Source organism: Sciurus vulgaris (assembly GCF_902686455.1).
Source record: "Sciurus vulgaris genome assembly, chromosome: 19".
Classification (NCBI taxonomy): domain Eukaryota; kingdom Metazoa; phylum Chordata; class Mammalia; order Rodentia; family Sciuridae; genus Sciurus; species Sciurus vulgaris.
The window spans coordinates 6251674-6272029 of record NC_136480.1 but is presented as its reverse complement, the minus strand read 5'-3'; the positions used below and the strand labels follow the sequence as shown (position 1 = coordinate 6272029).

General features: G+C 44.7%; 1 protein-coding gene across 13 annotated transcripts in view; it reads right to left on the bottom strand.

Annotated features, from left to right (window-relative positions):
• Positions 1 to 20356, bottom strand: part of TMCC1 (transmembrane and coiled-coil domain family 1) — a 162420-nt gene that overhangs the window by 10399 nt on the left and 131665 nt on the right. For all 13 annotated transcript variants that reach the window (XM_079122533.1, XM_079122540.1, XM_079122544.1 and 10 more), the window contains one exon: positions 6826 to 7760. In XM_079122533.1, the coding sequence (XP_078978659.1) occupies positions 6826 to 7760 (935 nt within the window). The remainder of the gene's footprint in view (positions 1 to 6825; positions 7761 to 20356) is intronic.

Below are 20356 nucleotides of genomic sequence, written 5' to 3'. Positions count from 1 at the left end.
CTGGGATTTATGAAGCTATTTCTATACGACTCCTCATCTCCCTCCCCCCTGGGAGAGACTTCAATTTTTATAAGTAAGAAATAGGAGGCCAGGAGAGACGCAGAAGTCCCTGAGCGAGTGACCGAAGCACCGTAAAGATCTGAACCATCTGGCTCAGGCCTGCTTTCTAGATTTGCTTTACTGTTGCCTTTACAAAAATTTTCCCGTGCTATTAACCAAATGCAAAACCTGAACAACAAAGCAAACATCCTGCTCCTACCGGTTTCCCACCACCTCCACTGAGGACAGCCCAAGCTCTCTGGCTGGCGTTATTGGCCGGTGGCGACTGTCTCAACTCTAACCAGGAGAACCCAGGTACCTGGGAATTCAGACACAAAACAGCTCCGTCTTCTCATTAAATACTAACACCAAACCAAAAGGCAGGGGGAAAAAGAGAAGGTAAATAATTGTGTGTGGCCTCTCCCAGTTTAGCTTTTAAAACCAAGAACTCCCCCTTAAGGGATGTAACCCCACTAGAGCTCTCTGGACATGCAAGGCAGGACGGGGTGGCTCCTGACCCTCCCTGAATGTGACTGTGGCTGGTACACGCTGGTCACGCAACTCCATCAGGAACACAAACTAGCACGAGACCAATAACCTCATTTTCAGGGTTTTTACTCCAGGATCCTTTCTAATTCATCATAACCCAAAGGGACACTAGACATCGAAGTATGGCTAGAGCTTGACTATTAGCAAAGAGAAAGGTTTAACATTTTACTTTTTAAAGAAAGGAGGTCAGTTGTATTTTGGCAGATGAAATCCATCCCCCACTCAAAGTAAAACCTAATCTACCAAGTAGAAACACATCCAGACTTTGTTGGAGGTCAATAATTCATAAATGAATACTGATCTACTAAAGTGTCTTGGTCACTGGATTGGTCAACACAGCAGCCACCTTCCTTGATCAAAGATAGGCCAGGGACACTTCTGGGTTGAATTCCTGATGAATGAGAAACTGGGTGAGTGCGCAGGCTGGGCACTCGTCAGCCTCTCTCAGTATTATTGTCCGGGTGTGGCTCCGGGGTTTGGAGCCACCTCTGAGAACCACTGGTGCTTCCCTGGTTGGGCAACAGGTCACTAGGGCAGGATGGCGGAAGCAACCTGTGGAGCAGGTACTGAGAAAAACTGGAAGAACCAGGTCCCAGGCTGACACCCACAGGCACCCTGGGAGCAGAGTGCTGTTTCCTAAATGGAACCTCAATGGAACCTTTGGCCTCCAGTAAGATCCTACCTCTGAGCTCCGTCCCAGCCCCAGATTTTTATTTCTTCACGCAACGCTGGGTGGGACGGGGCATTTATTGAGCTCATAATCTTATTTGTTTTCCCTTTGGGTGCTGGGGCTTCTTACATCCTACGCACCTGTTTTAGAGATACAGCTCTAGCCCCTGCGCTCCTCCTCCAAACCTAGTACCTACTGGATGCTTTGAAATGCATGATCTCATTTAATAACCTCCACCAGCCTGCACAGCAAAGGTCATTACCTTGGTTTTTCAGTGGGGCTCAGATGAATCACACGGTCCACTCAAGGCCACACAAGCTTGTAGTGTCAGAACTGGCAAGTAAATTCAAGTCTGTCCAGGCCCAACGCATCAGTGGGGGCTGCTGGTTCATTTTCTCCCCACTGCCTCCTCTGTTACCTCCTTAGTGGCTACCTTGGGAAGAGCTCACCTAGGAGTCTCTCTACAGGTGGTTCAACCCGTCAAAAGAACATCGTCCTTACTTATTTATTCTTAAATTTTATTTTGAGACAGGGTCTCCCTGGTTTATGTCCTATGACATAAGTCAGGTAAAATTGTTTAACCCACCACTCTCCTTTCTCGTGTGGAACTCCTCTGGCCCATGCCTAATAAGGCTAGTGTGGTTCCTGACCACTCTGCTGCACACGATGACAGTTCACGGTGACTACAGCCTTCTGTGTTTTTGCTTCTGTGACTCAGTGCAATTTAAAATATCCCTGGGCTTAATACAAACATTCTCAGAAACTGATGTCCAAGGGACAATAATCCCTTAAAATAGCAGCTTGCAAAACAGCACTGCTGCTCATGAGGCCGGGAGGGTTTCCAGCCAGACCGTACAGCTCTGCTGTGCATGGCGGGAAGTGGATCCCCTCACCAAGCGAGGGCACACCAGGAAAGCCCCCGGCATCCCCAGCTCTTATGTTCGGTGCCTTCTGCTACGGCCGAACCTGAGCCCTTTCTTTCCGCACTCCATTAGATGTGTCACACCCTGTGGGACAGGCCTGGTCCTCAGATTTTAGTAGCAAATTGAATATACGTGAAGCAGTTTTATTGTGTGATCCAGCAAAAGTCCCTTTATGTTTCTGGGTTTCAGGATACTAGTCTTAAAATAGATTAAAACAGATATTTCAGTTCCTTTCACTTCTGAAGGACCACGGACCCAGTTGCCAGTCACCAGAGTGAGACAGCACTTCCTGGGGATGAAGAGACTGGACAAGCACAATCTGAAGTAGCATGGACTTCATCACTCAAATGTCCATACCTTGCTTCCTATCTCGTGCGCTATGTCATCTCCTGCGTAGCTGAGAGCCCAGTGCAAAGCTCAGAGACGAAGCACCGAGGTCCTGGCCAAAGGCTGAAGGGGTGTCAGGCCCAAGGTTTGCTATGACGGCTTCCTGGCCTAGGTGCCTGTCGGTGTTAAAACCACCGTCAGTCTACACACACACACGGTGCTCCCCAGGCTTCCACGCTTCTGATGACCCCAGAGTTGAGCAGATGGTCTTGGGCAACCTCTCACCTGGCACACTCACTGGGGTAGAAGCAAGGGAGGCACAGCGAGAGCGACATTACTGGGAAGGACGCTGCAAAGGGAGCAATGACTGGAGCAGGCATTTGTTTCTTCTTCTTCTTTTGTGGCATTGGAGATGGAAGCCAGGGCCTCTGCATCAGGCAGCTGCTCTACCTGAGCTACACTCCCAGCCCTGGGGTGGGGGTTTCTTTAAGATTTCCACTACACTGCTGTACTGGCTTGAAAAACTTCCTGGAGCTTGCATGCTCACAGAATTTTATAAAAAAAAGTTTAAAACAGTGACTCAACTTTTAGTAAACACACATTTGACCTGAGAAAGACCTAATACCCACTTGCCAGTGCTATGGTGCTTCTTAGAACTAGGCAAGTCTTTCAACTGCACAGAGTTCAGGGTTGAGCCTGAAACAAAACCTATCCTGGGGCTGGGGCTGGGGCTGGGGCTGGGGCTGGGGTTGTGGCTCTGGTAGAGTGCTTGCCTGGCATGTGTGAGGCCCTGGGTTCCATCCTCAGCACCACATATAAAAAAACAAAGTAAAGGTCCACTGACAACTAAAAAATGTAGGAAAGAAAGAAAGAAAGGAAAGAAAGAAAGAAACCCAAACCTATCCTGGTATAAAAAGAACACTGGCTTCAAAGTCAGATAAAACTGGGTTTGAAGTGTGGCTTAACTACTTAGTACCAAGTGACCTCTGGCTGATTTTAGGCCTGAAGCGTCTCATCTCTAAGATGGGGACGGGACCATGCACAGGCAGGACTACTGTAAGGACGAGCATGTGCATTTAAAGCATCTAGGCCAGCGAGGTGGCGTTGGCCTGTAGTTTCAGAGACTCGGGAGCCAGAGGCAGGAGAATCACAAGTTTGAGGCCAGCCTCAGCAAATAATGATGCCTCATCACCTAACAAGACTATCTCAAAATAAAAAATAAAAAGGGCTCAAGAGGTGGCTCAGTGGTGAAGCACCCCTGGATTTTAAACCAAACCAAACCAAACCAAACCAGTGCCTGGCATCAGGCACACCCTAGGAGTCTGGAGCGCTGTCAGGGACAGTGTCATCACTGGACTCACCAAGTAACAAGCAGTACTGTGCACGGCTCTCTGTCAACTCAGATATTAACTTATTATGTAAAAAAACCCTACAGCATAGGAAAAAAATTAAAAGATGCATCTATGGGTAGGAATATAACTCAGTGGTAAAGAATGTAGAATGTCAGAGACCCTAGTTCCATCCCCAGCACTGGAAAAGAAAAAGGCACATCTAGAGTATCTAGAGTGGCCAAATGCGCTATGAGGAGTCCACGAAGCTGGTCCTCCGCCTACTTCCTTTCTAGACAAAAGGAAAGCGTGCGGCAGAGCAGCCACGGGGGCTGCAGCCTGGGAGTGTAGCTCAGGGGTGACTGCTGGCCTAACGTGAGCAAGGCCCTAGGTCCGATCCCCAGCACCAAGCAGAAAGGGAAAAAAAAAAAAAAAAAACCCAAAAAAAACAAAAAAAAAAGAGGGACCCTGCAGGGGTGGAGTGTGAAGGACGCACAGAAAGGAGAAGACACGACCGTAAAACAGCAGATGGACCAAAAACAGCCCAGGACCATCTTCCGCAGACACACGTCACTGCAGCCTCACCAGCTCTGAGCAGCAAGCTGCCATTCTAAGCTATTTCCTTAAGTTGGGTTCAGTGGATTTGGTTGAAAGGAGGCAGAGAGACACTCCAAGAACGCTTAATATGTGAAAAGGTCTGGTGTTTAAAATAGGCTTTGATTTTGGGGGTGGGGGGATCTCACTTATGTGAAACTCAAGACCAACAAAGCTAGGCAACTACATTTACTGTCAAAGACATACGTAACGGAGGGGAAATCCCTAACCACCTTACACAGGAAATTACGAATGCAAAAAACCTCAATGTACTGGTTGTGACTTTCCCACTGACTTTCACGGGGGAAAGGCTTGCTTTCTCCAAGATCTGTTTTAAGGAAAATCATCCTGAGGCTGAAGTGGAATGACAGACAAGTCAGGTCACACATTATATCTTCCCCCAGCCCCCAGGTTTTACCTCTTTTTTAGAAGATTGAAAAGTTTTCTTTATTTCCTCTTCATTCCAGAAAAAACTAGCCATTTACCTTCTACGGAGAACCCAAAGTAATGAAGTAAAAGCACTGCTCATTAACTCCTAAATGAGGTGATAATGAGGAGCTGAAGTTCTGCTCTTGTCTGATTTATTTTAAATGGATACCAAGGTAAGACTTGGGAAATGTTTTTTTTTTTTTCCTGATTTTCTGACCTACATCTAACCCAAAGACAACAAGGTCTAGATGAACTGGAGAAATCTCAAAACAAAGGAATCAAAGCAGGCAGCGTTTTTTAAGCCACTGACTGAGCAATGCTAGGCAGGGGCTTGTTCACAACAGTTGTTGATTGACATCCAGGAGCACTACGGGACCAGGAATTGAGCAATGTGTCTTACAGAAATTTCATTTAAATGTCACAATAATGTTGCACAGGATCATTATTATTATTTCTATGTTAGAGATGAGGAAACCAAGACTTAGAGATATTAAGAAATTTTGTTAGTTTTAAAGGTTAGTAAGCAATGAGACTGGAATCTGAACCTGAAACTTAGGTTTACTATGTTGAATACAAAGGACCGAGGGTATGATTTTTTGAGTCTACCTGAATACTGAGATTGCTCACTACTTTAGACATCAAGTTCTCAGTATATTAAAGTATATGTAGAACAATGAAATAAAAATAGCAGTGTGTTCATTTTTAGAACTTCTCCTACACACTTTTCTTCTCCCTTGAAGTCTTAAGTTAGAATTGAAGAAGAGTAAAGGAAAGAGATAGGATTGAATTACTGATGCATTTTTACCATCTGAAAACAGCTCATTACTTCAAATCTCCTCAGAGCTAATTGATACATGTGATTTTCAGGCCTAGAGATTATCTCACAAAAGTATAGTTTGAAAAACATCACTTTTATTTTTAAGAGGTGAAAGGGACCTTAAGAGATTGTTTAAAACACCTCAGGTTTTACAGCAGACGTACTGAGGGTTCCTTTAGTCAGTAACTGCACTCAGACCAAAACCCAGGTCCTTCACAGAATGATCTGCAGACCTGTGGCTCCTGTAAGGCCAGCCCTCAATCTGCATCATGAGTGGCCAGGTAGGATCTAAACATACTCTAGGGAGGACATTATTTCTTTCTGCATGTGAAGAAACAAGGGGAAAGGACACACATGTGCAGAACAGCTAAGAGTGACCCAATACAAGTATGTAGTACAATATGAAACCCCAAAAAGACACCACACTTGAGGTATAGCTCAGAGGTAGAATGCATGGTTACCACGTGACCCTGGGTTTAATCCCCATCATGAGTGGTGGGGCCATGGGGAACAAACCGGTTTACACCTTTGGCACAGATAATGATTCAAAGCATTTAGTCCTTTGGGAATGTTCCACTGTAGAACCATTTCATGTTTAACTCTCCTCCCATTCAAACATCTGCCAATTCATAATAAAAGCAACAGATACTTATCTGCATTTACTTCCATTCTGATCTTTCTAACTGATTGCCCAGATAAATGTTTACGGTCAAATATCTATATGGTTCACTATATTTTTGCTGGCTTGTATTTTTGTATTTGAGTCTAAGAACTAAGATCTTTTGAATTCAATGTAGCTTTGATGATCGGGTAGTTCTATAATAATAAATAGATGGACTGCCTTAGAAAGCATGGGCTTCATTTTAAAGTCTTAAACCAGAATGCAAGAGAGTTAAGCAATGTTTTGTCAGCTGACTAAAATGCTTCATCAGTGTGTGATCTTGGGAGTCATTTAACTGCTATGCCTCTGTTTTGCTGGCTATGAAATGTGAACTCAATGTGGATGTCATGACATGTCTAAAGTGCTCTGGGCACTCTAGAGAAAGATAAAGACTTTTTAAAGCTACTTCTTCTTTTGGAATAGGAGTGTCAGGACTGGGAAAGGGACACCCCAAAAATAATTTAGGATTCTAATTCCACATAACTTACCTATATCGTTCCTCCTGTAAGGTCTGCATTATTAAGGAATAGTCCCTCTGATAATGTTCCTTGAGGGTCTCAAAGGATTCCTCCAGTCTGGCCTGGGTTTCCCGGATCTCCTGGATCTCGTGGAGTAGTGCATCAAATCCTGAGCTCTGCATGTCCAGGGTGTTGGTTTTGGAGCTAGACGCTCCTACAGCAATGCCCCCAGTGGTGCTGTTGGCTCCCACTGAGCCTGAAGTGGCACTAGAACAATCTTCCTCACTACCATATTTTGGGCTTGACTGGAAGTTCGAAATCACCCCCAAAGCCTTCCCCCCATCATCCACTTGCCCTTCCTCTAAGGAGTCCTTCAGGTTGGGGATGTTGTCTGCACTGCCAAATTTGTTCCGAATCAGTGATGCGATCTCTCTGGGTTTTGAGACCACAGCTCCTGCTGCTGAGTGGGTGGCCTGGGAGAAACTGGAAAATCCCCCTTTGACACTGTCCACCACACCTTCACTGAAGCCAGTCACCTTTGCTCCCACGTCCTTCAGACCCTGGTGCATGTCCCTGAAGACATCCTTTGGCTGCCGGGGGATCCCATTCTGCTCTACCTCTCGGAGCTTCCGATGGTAGTGCTCGAGCTTCTTTTGCAGCTGGAGGATGGTTTGGGCAGACTTCTGATTCTTCTTCTCGAAGACCTGCTTGATACGAGCGGCCTGCTGCTTGTCCGCACTGTTGGCAAGCTTCAAGTACTCAGCGACGTTGTCGTCCCGGGCTGTTTGTGCAATCTTGATCTGTTCTGTGAGCTTCAGGATCTTCTGCTGTAGGTGAGCAATGGCAGCCTTTGTGCGCTGAGGGTCTGGTATGCCGTCCACAGAGTCTGTGTGGATGCTGCCATCAGTGCTGGAGGCCACTGCACTGGAAGTCTGGGCGAGGCTGCTTACTTCCAACCGCTCGATCTGGGCAGAAAAGCAAGAGGCGGATGTTAGAAGGAGCCCAAGAGGATCACCTGTCCAGAATTAATGGTCCCAAATGTGCTGAAACTCTCCCTACTCTCAACTCTCAGCAGACAGCTGACCTGTGCTTTCTACTGTCCTGTCTCGCTCTTGTCCTTCCTACAGTATGCTTTGCTTTTAAGCAGAACAGATACAGTATTATGAAAAAAGATCTGCGCGAGCTGTAAACTGGGAGTAGTTTTTTGCTAGAGAACTCATCACAATATCTCTTTAAATAGCAAAGCTTCCTAAGTGGGTTTAAGGCATGAATTAATTCACATTCTGCATGCAGACTTTTGTTCGGAAACACATGAGTTTAAGACAAAGTACATCTGCTTTTCAACTTAATGGTATGAAAACCATTTCAGTGTTCAGCCTTCACTGTCCTCTGATCCATGCTCATAGACTATGGATATCTGAAAATGCTGGCAAGAATAGGAGTGTCAGGACTGGGAAGGTAGCTCAGCAGGAGAGTGCTGGCCCAGTGTGCAGAAGCCCTGGGTTCCATCCCCAGCATGGCCCCGGGTGGGGGTAGCGGGCAAGAATAGGTGTGGTATGCTAGTGGCTAGATAGAAATATTAAATTTTTATTACAGCGTCCTTTTATTTCTTTTCTTTTCTTTTCTTTTCTCTCTCTCTCTTTTTTTTCCCCCAGCATCAGAACTGAACTCAGCTTCGCACGTGCTAGGCAAATACTCTACCACTGAGCTACATTCCCGCCCCTTTCTATTTTATATTTTTAAATTTTAGTTTCACGTACAGGGGATTTAACACAGGGCTTTGTACCACTGAGCTACACTCTTAGCCCCCTTTTATATTTTTATTTTGAGACAGGGTCTTGCTGAATTGCTGAGGCTGGTCTTGATGTGCCTCCTAAGGGCTGGGATGACAGGCGTGTGCTGCCAGCTTCCAGGTGTCTTTGTATCTACCTCATGTTGAGGGTAATGAAATCATTTTCTATTCTAATAAGGACACTTAAATAAATGACAGCTGGAGCAGAGCAGAGGGAAAATGGAAAGGCATTGCTCAGAGTGGCAAAGGTGACTGTTATCAAATCACAAGTACTGGTGATAAAGTTGGTGAAGATAACAGGGACCCTGAGGCACTGGGATAGAAAGAGGTAAGGAATTAAATCAAGGACTAAGGTCAGGTCTTTAAAATTCAAATTTTTAAAGCTTTATCTAGTAAAAGTTTTTGTCAGGCAGGGGACTCCAAAGATCATGCAATATCCTTTCATATGGGTGAGAACCATTGAAGGAAATTGAAGAAAAAGAAACTGCTCAGATTTGAAAACTTAAAACTTTGAGTTCAAAGCAGTTAGCCAAAGCTGGGGAAGGGTCAGGTCTCTCAAATTTAGGGAAAAAAAATTCTTTAAGTTCCCCAGTCGGGCATGATAGCACACACCTCTCTATAATCCTATTGACTCAGGAGGCCAAGACAGGAAGATCACAAGTTTGAGGCCAGCCTCATCAAATTGTGAGGCTCTATCTCAAAATAAAGGAAGGACTGGGGTACTGCTCAGTGGTAAAGCACTCCTGGATTCAATGTGGCTTGTGGTGGTGAATCAGAGCAAGGCACAAGGAAAAGGGTCTTAGAAACTGCTCTCTGTTGAGTAGTGCCAGAAGTGGGTAATGAAATAACCATCTCAGGGTGATAAAAATTCACAGTACACATCTAATTACAAATTTACCATTGCAGAGAATAAGATCATATCCTTTTTCTCTGGTTCCCATTAAAAGTCTGCCTTTGCAGCAATCTGCTAGAAATAACGACACAGTGGTTACCCCACTATACTTTCATAATAATGCACAAAATCTAAAATATTCAGGAAATGTCCAGTAATTAATTCAGCCTAGAGATGCATCCTGTTTTGTTTTCTTTTTCTCCTTTTCTTTCTTTTTTTTTTTTTTTTGGGGGGGGGGGGTACCAGGGATTGAACTCAGAGGCACTTAACCACTGAGCCACATCCCCAGCCCTTTGAATTTTTTTCTTAGAGACAGGGTCTCGCTAAGTTGCTGAGGCTGGCTTTGAGGCGATTCTCTTGCCTCAGCCTCCAGAGTCACTGGGATGACAGACGTGCACGGGTGTTGCATCCTCTTTTTGTCCTCTCAATGTACATTGTCATTTACTACCCGAACAGGCACTAGACTGATCTCTGAGCTATTAAACATTTAGCTTATTACTGCATTCAATACCATTGATGTGGGTAAAAGCATTATTTTCTTTCTTAGATAAGTGAGAAATACTGTTAAGTTCAAATAAGATCCCAAGTTCAAGACCAGCTTGGGCAACTTAGCAAGCCCCTGATTCAAAATAAAGTAAAAATGCTGGGCATGAAGCTTAATGGTAGAGTGCTTGCCTAGCATGTGAGGCCCTGGGTTTCATGTCCAGTATGTATCTGCAGCCCCGGTGGATAATACTGAAACTAAAAACAGACCGACAATATGTTATGCTAGTTAATAAAAAAGAGTATCTCTAATAGGACCAGGAACAATAAGCTTCACATCACTTCCTCCGCATGCCTGAATCACCTGGAGGCCAGTGCAACAGCCAGAGGCACCAGATGGAGGAGCAGCCACAGCTCTGGATAACCAAGTTACCAGGAGCTGCAACGAGAGCTCCTGCAAACCCACTTTCTTCAGGCCCCAAATCTCCTCCGTTGCACCAGGTTCGACTGCTCCACTTCCTTTCAGAATGGGATTTCAGGTCTCACAACTGCAGTATATAATATGACCCCGATTGTTTAATGATTAAGCTGAAAGTCTAGCACAGAAGAAAAGTCAATTAAGATGAACTAGATCTAAGACTACTCTACGCTTATGTACACTCTATTTTTCTCTTAAGGTTCTCTCACATTGAAATGAATCATTAATTCACGTGTAATCTGATGATTAAAGAAGTACAGATATAGAAAAGTTTTGATTATTAATCTGAAAGGATCAAAATTGATCATACTGATGAAAAGATGGCTTAGGGACTAGAATCAGGGTTTACATATAACTCTAAAATTAAACAAGACATCATAATAAACATTTTAAAAATTATTTTTTGATAATATATTTTTTAGTTGTTGATGGACTTTTATTTTATTATTTATATGCAGTTCTGAGACTCAAACCCAGTGCCTCACACTGCTAGGCAAGTGCTCCACCACTAAGCCACAACCCCAGGCCCCACAATAAACTTTTAATAAAGTAATTATTTACAAATGATCATATTTTAAATGAAATAATTAAATTGCAAATATAGAGTTCCCACAAAGTAACTAAAGACACATTTGGCTGTCTCCTGTCTGACTCTGTCCTCCTCGGGCTGCTGAGAGCAGCCATGCGTCCTCCCTGCACGGCCTGCAGCACACAAGGCCCTTGCCTCCAGAGAGAACCAGCCCAGGCTGCAGCAAGGAACCCTGAGCCAGGGACCACGGATTATTCAGTAGCTCCTCCCAACTGTAGCAGTACCAGTCTTAAAAAGGAGGGAGACACAGAGAACTGGGACAGGAGTGGTCAGAAAGGAGGGGTGAGATGAGGACAGGGAAGAGTGGGGGCGGACACAGGAGGAAGCAAGAGAGAATGCCAGCCAGAGTCACGGGGCGGGAGAGGCGAGTACCTCTCTTTCTTCCTTAAGGAGGAAGCCCATGCTCCGGGCATGAACACTGGTTCTGACTTAGCTGTGAGTTACGAATGCATCAACTGAAAAGCGGTTCTTTTTTAAAAAATAGCTTTTGCAGTCATACTGGGTTGTTCATGTACAATAAGGAAAATTAGATTCCTAACTCACTCCAACCTGACAATCAAGTTCCAAATGTGAACAGCAAAAATTAAAAACATTTCAAGGGCCATATTGAAAAGGAGAGGCTTTATATACATGTGTGTGCGCGCGCATGCACATGTAGTGCTGGAGGTGGAACCCAGGGCCTCACCATGCTAGGCAAGGGCTCTTCCTCTGAGCTACATTCCCAGGATTTTCTGAAAGATATAGGAAGAGGTGCAAATCTGAAAAGCAAGAAGACTGAGCTGGCTTCCTGTGGTGGAGGAGAGAAGCCAGGACTTTGGCATGAAGTGCTTAGGTTCACATCTGACATAGCCCCCCAGCTGCGTAACTCTGGGTAAGTTACTTAACCTCTGTACCCATTTCAACTGTAAAATGGAGATAATGCTCACTTCAGAAGACGTGTGAAGATAAAATGAGTCGATAAATATAAAAGTGTTCAGAACAGGACGCGGCACAGAGCACGTTAGAACTGGCTATTTTTGAGCCATGTGAGTATTCTTTTTAAAGATTCACATATAAACTCCCTTCCAAGGGAATGTACTCCCTTCCAAGATCTTTCGCACTTCAGGCACGAACAAGGGAGATTTAGGTTCTGAACAGAGTCCTGTAATTTAACACAACAGTAAAAGCAGGACAGGGACTTTCTACCTAGTGCTTGTGGCTCAGCACCTGGCTGGACTGCCGAGTGCCTCCCACCTCCAGGTATCACCCAGAGGGAAGAAGACAGGGGCAGTACCCGCCCCCCCCCCCCAAATCTTTTCTGACTATCCCAAGGGGCTTGCATTTCTGATCATCCTGTCTCCTAAGGGAGGCCACGGTACGGGTTGGCCACCATTCTGTTCTGTGGCTCTAACAAGCACAGGATATCGCTTCGTCTGCATTTTTGTCTCTTACAGCTAAGAACTCGTTTGCCAGACTTCAATTATCTACTAACCAATATGAATGAATTGATTAAAAAAAAAAAAACAACAAAAAAACACCCAAGAGAAATTTTCAGCAGCACCTCAAAACACTGACTCATTGAGGGCGGGGCTGAGTAAAACCATTACAGCTTTAACATGCCTCCAGGGAGATGGAAGTGACAGCGCCCAGGTGGGACAGTCACGGTCAGGGCAGTGCAGTGGAAGCAGTGCCGACCACGGCCAAGGGCCTGGGCTCCAACCAGGCCTTATCACACCGTGTCTCTGGGTAACCTGCTTGTTCTCCTGGAGCCTGTTTCCATGTATATAATAGGGTCAACCGTCTTTTCATGAGACTTTTAAAAAAGATATTCAACATGTTAAATTAGGGGCTGGGGAAGTAGTTCTGCAGTAAGTGACTGCCTGGCAAGTGAGAGGTCCTGGGTTTGATCCCAGGCACTGCCAAAACAATAACCACAACAACATGGATTCTGTCTGACACACGCAGTGTTCAGTCACAGGAGGTTGCCATTTCAGATCAAGTTCCTGCAACAGGCCCCAAGAGACCAGGCTAGAAATCAAAATGGAGTCACTCATGCTAAAGTTCCATGTCACCAAGCTGAAACTAAACTGTTATCTGACCTTCCATCAGGATTACAGGTAACAACTCAATTTCCCATTTTCAGTTGGCTTAAGAACGAAGAAGTTTCCTCTGCTTTAATCTTTTTTTTTTGGTGCTGGGGATCGAACCCAGGGCCTTGGGCTTACAAGGCAAGCACTCTGCCGACTGAGCTATCTCCCCAGCCCCTGCTTTAATCCTTACACAAAAAAGGTAACCTAAAGTAAGCTGATGTTAACCAGTTATTTTTCTATTGCTCTGTCTTTCGGTCCCTGTTTTACAATGAAGTAACTTTGAAATGATCGATTCACTTTTATGTTCTATTTCTTCTTCAACTTTCTGTCTATAAAAACCTCTTCTGCTTAGCTAACTGAAACACAGATTCTAGCTTACGGAACCAAGTGTTGCCTGATGATAGAACTGAAAATAAAGCCAGTTAAGATCATTAAACTATTGGGTGTGGTGGCACACATTTGTAATCCTAGCTACTAAGGAGGCTGAGGCAGGAGGATCCCAAGTTTGAGGTCAGCCCGGGCCACTTTGTGAGACCTGGCCTCAACATAAAATGAAAAGGGCTTGTCTTGGGGTGTAAGTTCAATGGCAAAGCATTTCCCAAGTGTGCACAGACCCTGGCTTCAATCCCCAGTACTCAGGTGTGGGAAAAAAGATTGTCAAGTTAAGCAGTTGTAATGTTTTTGTCCTTACACACACACACACAAAGAACTTCTTCCATCACTTAACCTGGCTGGGTAGGTTCATTACCCAAAATCCAAGTATGTATTCATAACTACAAAAGTTTAAGAAATCTCTGACTTCATATCACTATCTTCAATGAAACCCTGTGCTATTACAGGGTATTAGCTCTTTTTAGGAAATCTCATATTCCACACTAATTTCTGTAATGTCATCTCACGTACCTTCCCATACCCGCCCTTCACCAAGTTTCCTTTGAAAGGAGAGCCTGAGACCTTTAAAGTGTGTGTCCTTCTAGAGACAGCATTCCACATTCTCCCTCGGATATGTCTCCACTTTCCTAAATAAATACGTCTGTGCCTCTTACCGTCCCTAAAGGCATTTCTGTAATGGTTTTTAAGGACCCCACTCATCCTGAGTTGAGGCCCCATCTCTGAGAGCCCCTTGGATCTCTGGTGACAGGACCACAGGCGTGCACCACTGCACCTGGCAGAATGTCTATCTTCCTCGTGGTCACTGTCCGCCCCTCTCCAGTGAGTACTGTAGGAATGGCGTGTCTGTCCCCACCACTGTTCAGAGCAACTTGCTGAGAGATTCTCTTGTGTGCAATCGTGACTTCTAGTTTGCTGAGCTGGTCCTGCACTGTGAAGGGGAGGTGATCTCAAAGGGAGGGGACTAATAGAAAATAAAAGTGGACGACGTTCCCTTAGTCACAGTCAGAAAGCTTTTTCTCCTAAACATTCCAAACCTTTCCATTTGAAGCAAAAATCAAGATTCTGCTTAAAGAGTCCAAAAAAAGAGATCTATTTAATCGTCACAAAAAATTTCACTCGCTTGATAAATAACTCTTGCGTAGACTGTGATGTTTCTTAGAAGTTCCAGGAATCACTTTTTCACATTTTTATATAGAACTCTGATCACAGGGAACGCTCAGCGGCGTGGAGATGTATGTGGCTCACCACAGAGGGAAGTGGATCTAAGCCAGCAGGGTCCTGTCCGACTCTGCCTCATCTGGTTCAGAGGAGTGTTCTGGATACAATTTGGCTTAGAAAAATGGAAGATAAAACAAAGAAGGCTTATGACTTGATTTCTAAAAATTCAAAAAGTCAGTGATACACAAATAGTCCTCATGACAACAATCCTGGTCACTTCTGAATGTGACTTCACAGTTTGTCTCAGATGTCCTTTTTCTACTAAGACCTCCCCTCCTTCCGGCCCCTTTCTCTTTTCTACCATCAGTACTTTTCAGGTCCATCTTCCATAAAGAACAAAGTTTAAAATAATTTCACGGGGGACACTGCACATTTGGTGAAGAGCAGAGGCATGCTCCTCTCCCCAGAGCAGTCACTTACTCCAGCTGGACCTGTATGTTAGTTCTAACTAACGATTCTTAGGGACTGAACCCAGGACCTTGCATGTGCCAGGCAGGAGCGTAATCTACCACTGGACGATATCCCCTTTTTTTGTTTTATTTTATTTTCAGACAGGATCTCAGTAAGTTGCCCTGGCTGGCCTTCAACTCATGATCCTCGTGCCTCAGCCCTGAGTTCCTGGGGTTACGGGTGGGCACTACCATGCCTGGCTTGAGAGTTTGTTTTATAGCTAAACATCCTATCATGTGCCAAAGCAGCTTTATCAGGGATCTCCTGGGAACAGCTGAAACCTCACATTCAGATCCCTATGTGTAAGGGGCACAACTGTAATCTGGTTCTTCTGATGTGGCCTGCTGCTCCCTCTTCCAGTCTCTGCCCACTCGGGTCTGTGGCCAGGCCAGGGCAGGACTGCCTTTCTTCTGGCCAATTCCTTTGTCAGCTTTCAAGACTCAGTGAAGTGTGACTTTCTCCAGGATATCTTCCCTGACAACGTCCCTCTCCCACGTGACTTAAGAGCCTTTCCTTTATCTTCCCATATGCCTATACACATCTCCATCACTGGTTTTAACCACGATATTGCAGTGGTTGCCTGGGTGTCTTGCCCCTATTCTGACTTGCGTTCCTGAGGACAGGGATCATGTCACATTCATCTTCGTACCATGAGGCTAGCACAATGCCTTGTAGAAGGAAGCCACCTAGGAAGTGTCTGATCAGCGCCAACGCTGCCAGCATCTCCTCACTTAACACGACCCGCTAGATCTCATGGTCATGCAGCACTTCCGCCTGCCTTCTACAAATGGAATCAACTCTACTTTTTGCAGGGAAAAAAAAAAAAAAAAAGAACTTTCAATAAATGATTCTTCCAAGGCTGCTAAGGGAACACTACTGACTGGGTTGAACACCAGTTTGGATTATTAATGTCTTTTTCAACCCAACTGTTCCAATTCAAAGGCAAAGTGTCCATTATAGCCAGGGCTGGTGCTAGGGCTGCCTTCTCACAGGAAGGCGGACTTCTGGGTGTGAGTGAGACAGAAAGCACCAAGGACAAGACTGCCAGGTGGACTTTAGGCTGCTGTTTGGGTTTAATGGATCCATAAGCCTGAGCACAAAATCTTTTTCATTAAAAAAATAAATAAATAAATAAAAATCCCCCTATGGGATCTACGCCAGGTGGGGAGGCATAAAATGATATCCTTGTACTTCTGCTGGTACTAGTGATAATGTAAGCAGACAACATGTTGGTTTGTTAGGTGCTATTTTTAAATAGAACCTCTGAGCTAGGAAGGAACCTAAGGTCTCCCAGTTTAGAAAATGTATCTTATAGATGAATAACAGACTTTTAAGTCTCTCCATGACAAAAAAAAAAAAAAAAAAAAAAAGGTGGCATACTGAAGACATGCACAGGTACGCATGCACAGGTGTGCATGAGAACAGGTGTGCTGTGTGTTTCAGTCATCAGCTTGCCCGTGCCATCAGAAGTGTCCAAGCAGCGCTTTCATGCCTGCATGTTAACGCCACCGGACTTCCTGACAGAGAGTCGGAACAGATGATCCAAGTTTCCTTCAAACTCTAGGACTTTAGACTTTTGTTTAAAAAGAAGAGAGAGGCTCTGGCTATGACGTTAAAAGGTTGTTTTCACCTTCAGCATGATGAAGCACTTGTGCACTTGGCTGAGCCTGCTAGCACGGGCTAAGGCTGAACATTATCTTCTGAAGCCAGGTGCAGTGGCACTTCCTTGTAATCCCAGCTACTCAGGAGGCTGAGAAAGGAGGATTCTAAGTTTGAGGCCAGCCTGGGCAACTGAGTAAGATCCCATCTATACACAAAAATTTAGAAAAGGGTTGGGGATGTGGCAGGGGAGAACACTTGCCTAGGACACACAAGGCTCTGTGTTCAGTCCCTAGCACCAAAACCCAAAACCAAACCAAACCAAACCCAACCACCACCACCGAACACCACTATTTTCTGAGCATATGCTAACTGGGAAGAGAAGATGACATAGAAACGGGTTTTCACTGGATAAACCAGTCTGACTGTAAAACTGACACCAGTGAGTTCTCCTTTACAAGGTACTTCTTGCTACAAAAATAGTACTTTTATAGCACAAGTGTCCTTAAGACAAAAGATTTTTCACTCTTACTTTAATCTTACTGATTTCAAGTGTTTCTGATAAAAAAAATTCTGGAAAAACTCTATTAAAGTAATGAAAAAATCTGAAAAAGCCCAAATGCAATCTTGTGACTTTATTTTTTTAACCTTGTGACATTACATTTTAAATGTATCACCAGAAACTCGAATGTAAGGTCCCCAGAGGTCGGGATCTTTCTGTTTTGTTCACTTTTGTTTTTCTAATAACTAAGACTGTACATGGCACTCAGTAGTTGCTCAAATATCTGTGACGACTCCCTGATGTGGTTTCCAGGCTTAAAGTCCCAACTGCCTAATGAATGCCCACATGAATCCCTCCTGCTCCTCTGACAAACCCAATCTGCATGTCTCTGAGCATGCGCTCCTTCTCCCCCAAGCCCTTCAAAATGGGCTAGTCTTTTATATTTTCTCCTTCCTGGTGTTGGGGGTTGAACCTCAGGGCCCTCTAGCACTAAGCTACGTCAACTCTTTGTTTTGAGACAGTCTTGCTACCTTGCTAAGGCTGGCCTTGGATGTGCAGTCCTTCCTGCCTCAGCCTTCCGAGTCATTGGGATTATAGGGGTGCACTACTTCTATAAACCTATGTTAACCTTTCCCCCCAAATAACCGTGGGTAAAATCATGTTCCTGATCTTTTCCCTTATTAAGCAGATTTCGAGTTCTGCTGATTTTACTTTCATAAACACTGCATGTCAATTCTTTCCATGCTGACCATTCAAGATCTCTTCCACCGCGGTCAGCTGCCTCTGGTTCCCAGTCTGCCGAGTACATCAGCAGCCTGTGAGGGTTCCAAGGGTAGATTTCTTGTTTCTTCTAACTCAGCATCCCCACTATCTAGTACACAGATGTTAAGTAAATACTTGCCGAATGAACAGATTCTCAGTAATTTCCTCCATACAGTTGAAAGCTGCATTTTTCCAGTGTCACCTTGGTTTCTATGAGACTCATCAATAACCCTCCCATGTCTCCACCCTCACATTCCATTATTTGCCTTAAAAACCAAACCAAGAGGTAATTTTAGGGAAACGGCAAAGGAGGCAAATGATAGAAATCAGAAGTAGTGACCTTAGAGAGCAAGACAGCAGGGGAAAGGACATGGATATTAGAGTCAAGTGAGCTGGAGTTTGAATCCCATTCTAAAACTTCCTTACCTGAACTTTTAAATTTCTGAATTCATTTTCTCTTTTTAATGTGAAGATAACTGTCTTCCTTGCAGGATTAAATGGCACACGTGTTCTTTAGTGGAGGCTTGAAAATCTGAAAGGCCCCAAAAGTACGTGCTACCATTAACTTGTAGAGAACTAGTAGTAAGGGGTTTCCATTGATTTTTGTATGAGGCTAAAGTTTTGAGGCAAGACCAAAACAAAATCGCCTCTAATACTGACACATATTCTGCAACTTAGGTCAACAGCAAATCTTCACAGAACAAAATACAAACCTACATGATAGAGCTTTTTCTTTTTCTTTCTGCTTCTTATTTTTTCTTCCAGTACTTGCTCTACTTGAGCTACATACCCAGAACTTCTTGCTTTTGCTGTACTTGAGAGAGAACCCAGGGGCACTCTTCTGCTGAGCTACAAACCCCAGTCGTTCTTATTTTTCATTCTGAGTCAGGGTCTTGCTAAATTATTGAGTGTGGCCTTGAACTTGAGAGGTTCCTGTCTCCAGAGTCACTGGGATTACATGTGTGTGCCACTGTGCCCAGCCCCATCCCTTGTGGTGGGTCATGCAATGCCACCACAGGTTCAAACTACATTCTGGACTGTACTCCAAGGACATCACTGAAGGCGTCTCAATGATAATAGTAAGTCTCCAATGGAATCGAAACTTACAGAAGGCTACTTGATTGCATCTGCACATGACCAAAACCAATCAACACTCTTCTTCTAAACCTCATCTTCTTACAGTGCTCCTTATCTCAGGAAGAGCAACAGCACTATTTATCACGTTACACAAGTCAAAACCAAACCAAGGGTCAAAAGCTATTCTTGACATCTTCTGCATTCCACCCACAGCCAACCCAACACCAAATTATCAATTTTGTTTTCCAAATTCCTATCAATCTCTACTGCCACCACTTTAGGACAAACCCTCATTCTCTCTCTTCGGGACCACTCACCTAGACCGATCTACCTGCATTCACCTGCATTCTCTCCTATGCTGGAAGGGAAAAGCGTCCTAAGCCACTGAATGCTTCCACTCCTGTAGCAGCTTCTGCAACGTTCACGACGAAGAAGAGGGATCTGAACATGGCCAGGCCCTTGATCTACCTACCTCTCTAGGGCTTCTTGTTTTTGGGGGGGTGCTGGAGATGGAACCCAGGGAAAGCACCCCACCACTGAGCTGCACCCCAGTCGTACAGCTTCATGACCCTCTTACTTTCCCGGCTTGAGGCACACTGGCCACACTCAGGCCCCAGGCTCGTCCTTCTCCCACCAGGCCTGCTTGTCCTTCTCCAGCACTCTGCCAGCCATTGTGCAGGTGCTGGGTATGTGCTGACCAACCAGACCAAGCTCTGCATCCATGTGGCTCATGGCTGAGTGGCACAAAGCGGTAGAAAAAGCAATAACCACACAATAAAAATCGTGGAAAGTACCACAACGAAAAAGAAGAAAGTGCTATAAGAAAAGGAATGCTGTACGGGGAGGGGCACTCCACTTCAGACTGGGAGGTCACAGAGGGCTTCTTTGAATGGGGCCTTTAACGTAGGAATATGCAACAACAAATCCCATCATTACGTACAACTATAACGCACCAACAGAGTGTGGAACAAGGAAAAGACAGAAGGGGGGGGGGGGGGGGGCTTTGAACTGAGGCCAGAAAAGGAAGCTGTTACGTTAAGCAGGCCGTAAGTGAGGAAAAGCATTATCACTGTAGGCTTCATGAGCCAAAAGAAGAGAATTTGGAAATCCATCATGGTGAAGATGAAAATAAAGAATGCAGCCATTCAAAAAGACATAAAGAAAGGATTTCTTTATTTGCTGCTGCTTAGCATTTACTTGGTGAAAGGTTAAGACCATGTTACCAAAAAGGCTCATGGAAGCAAAGAAGGATCTGAG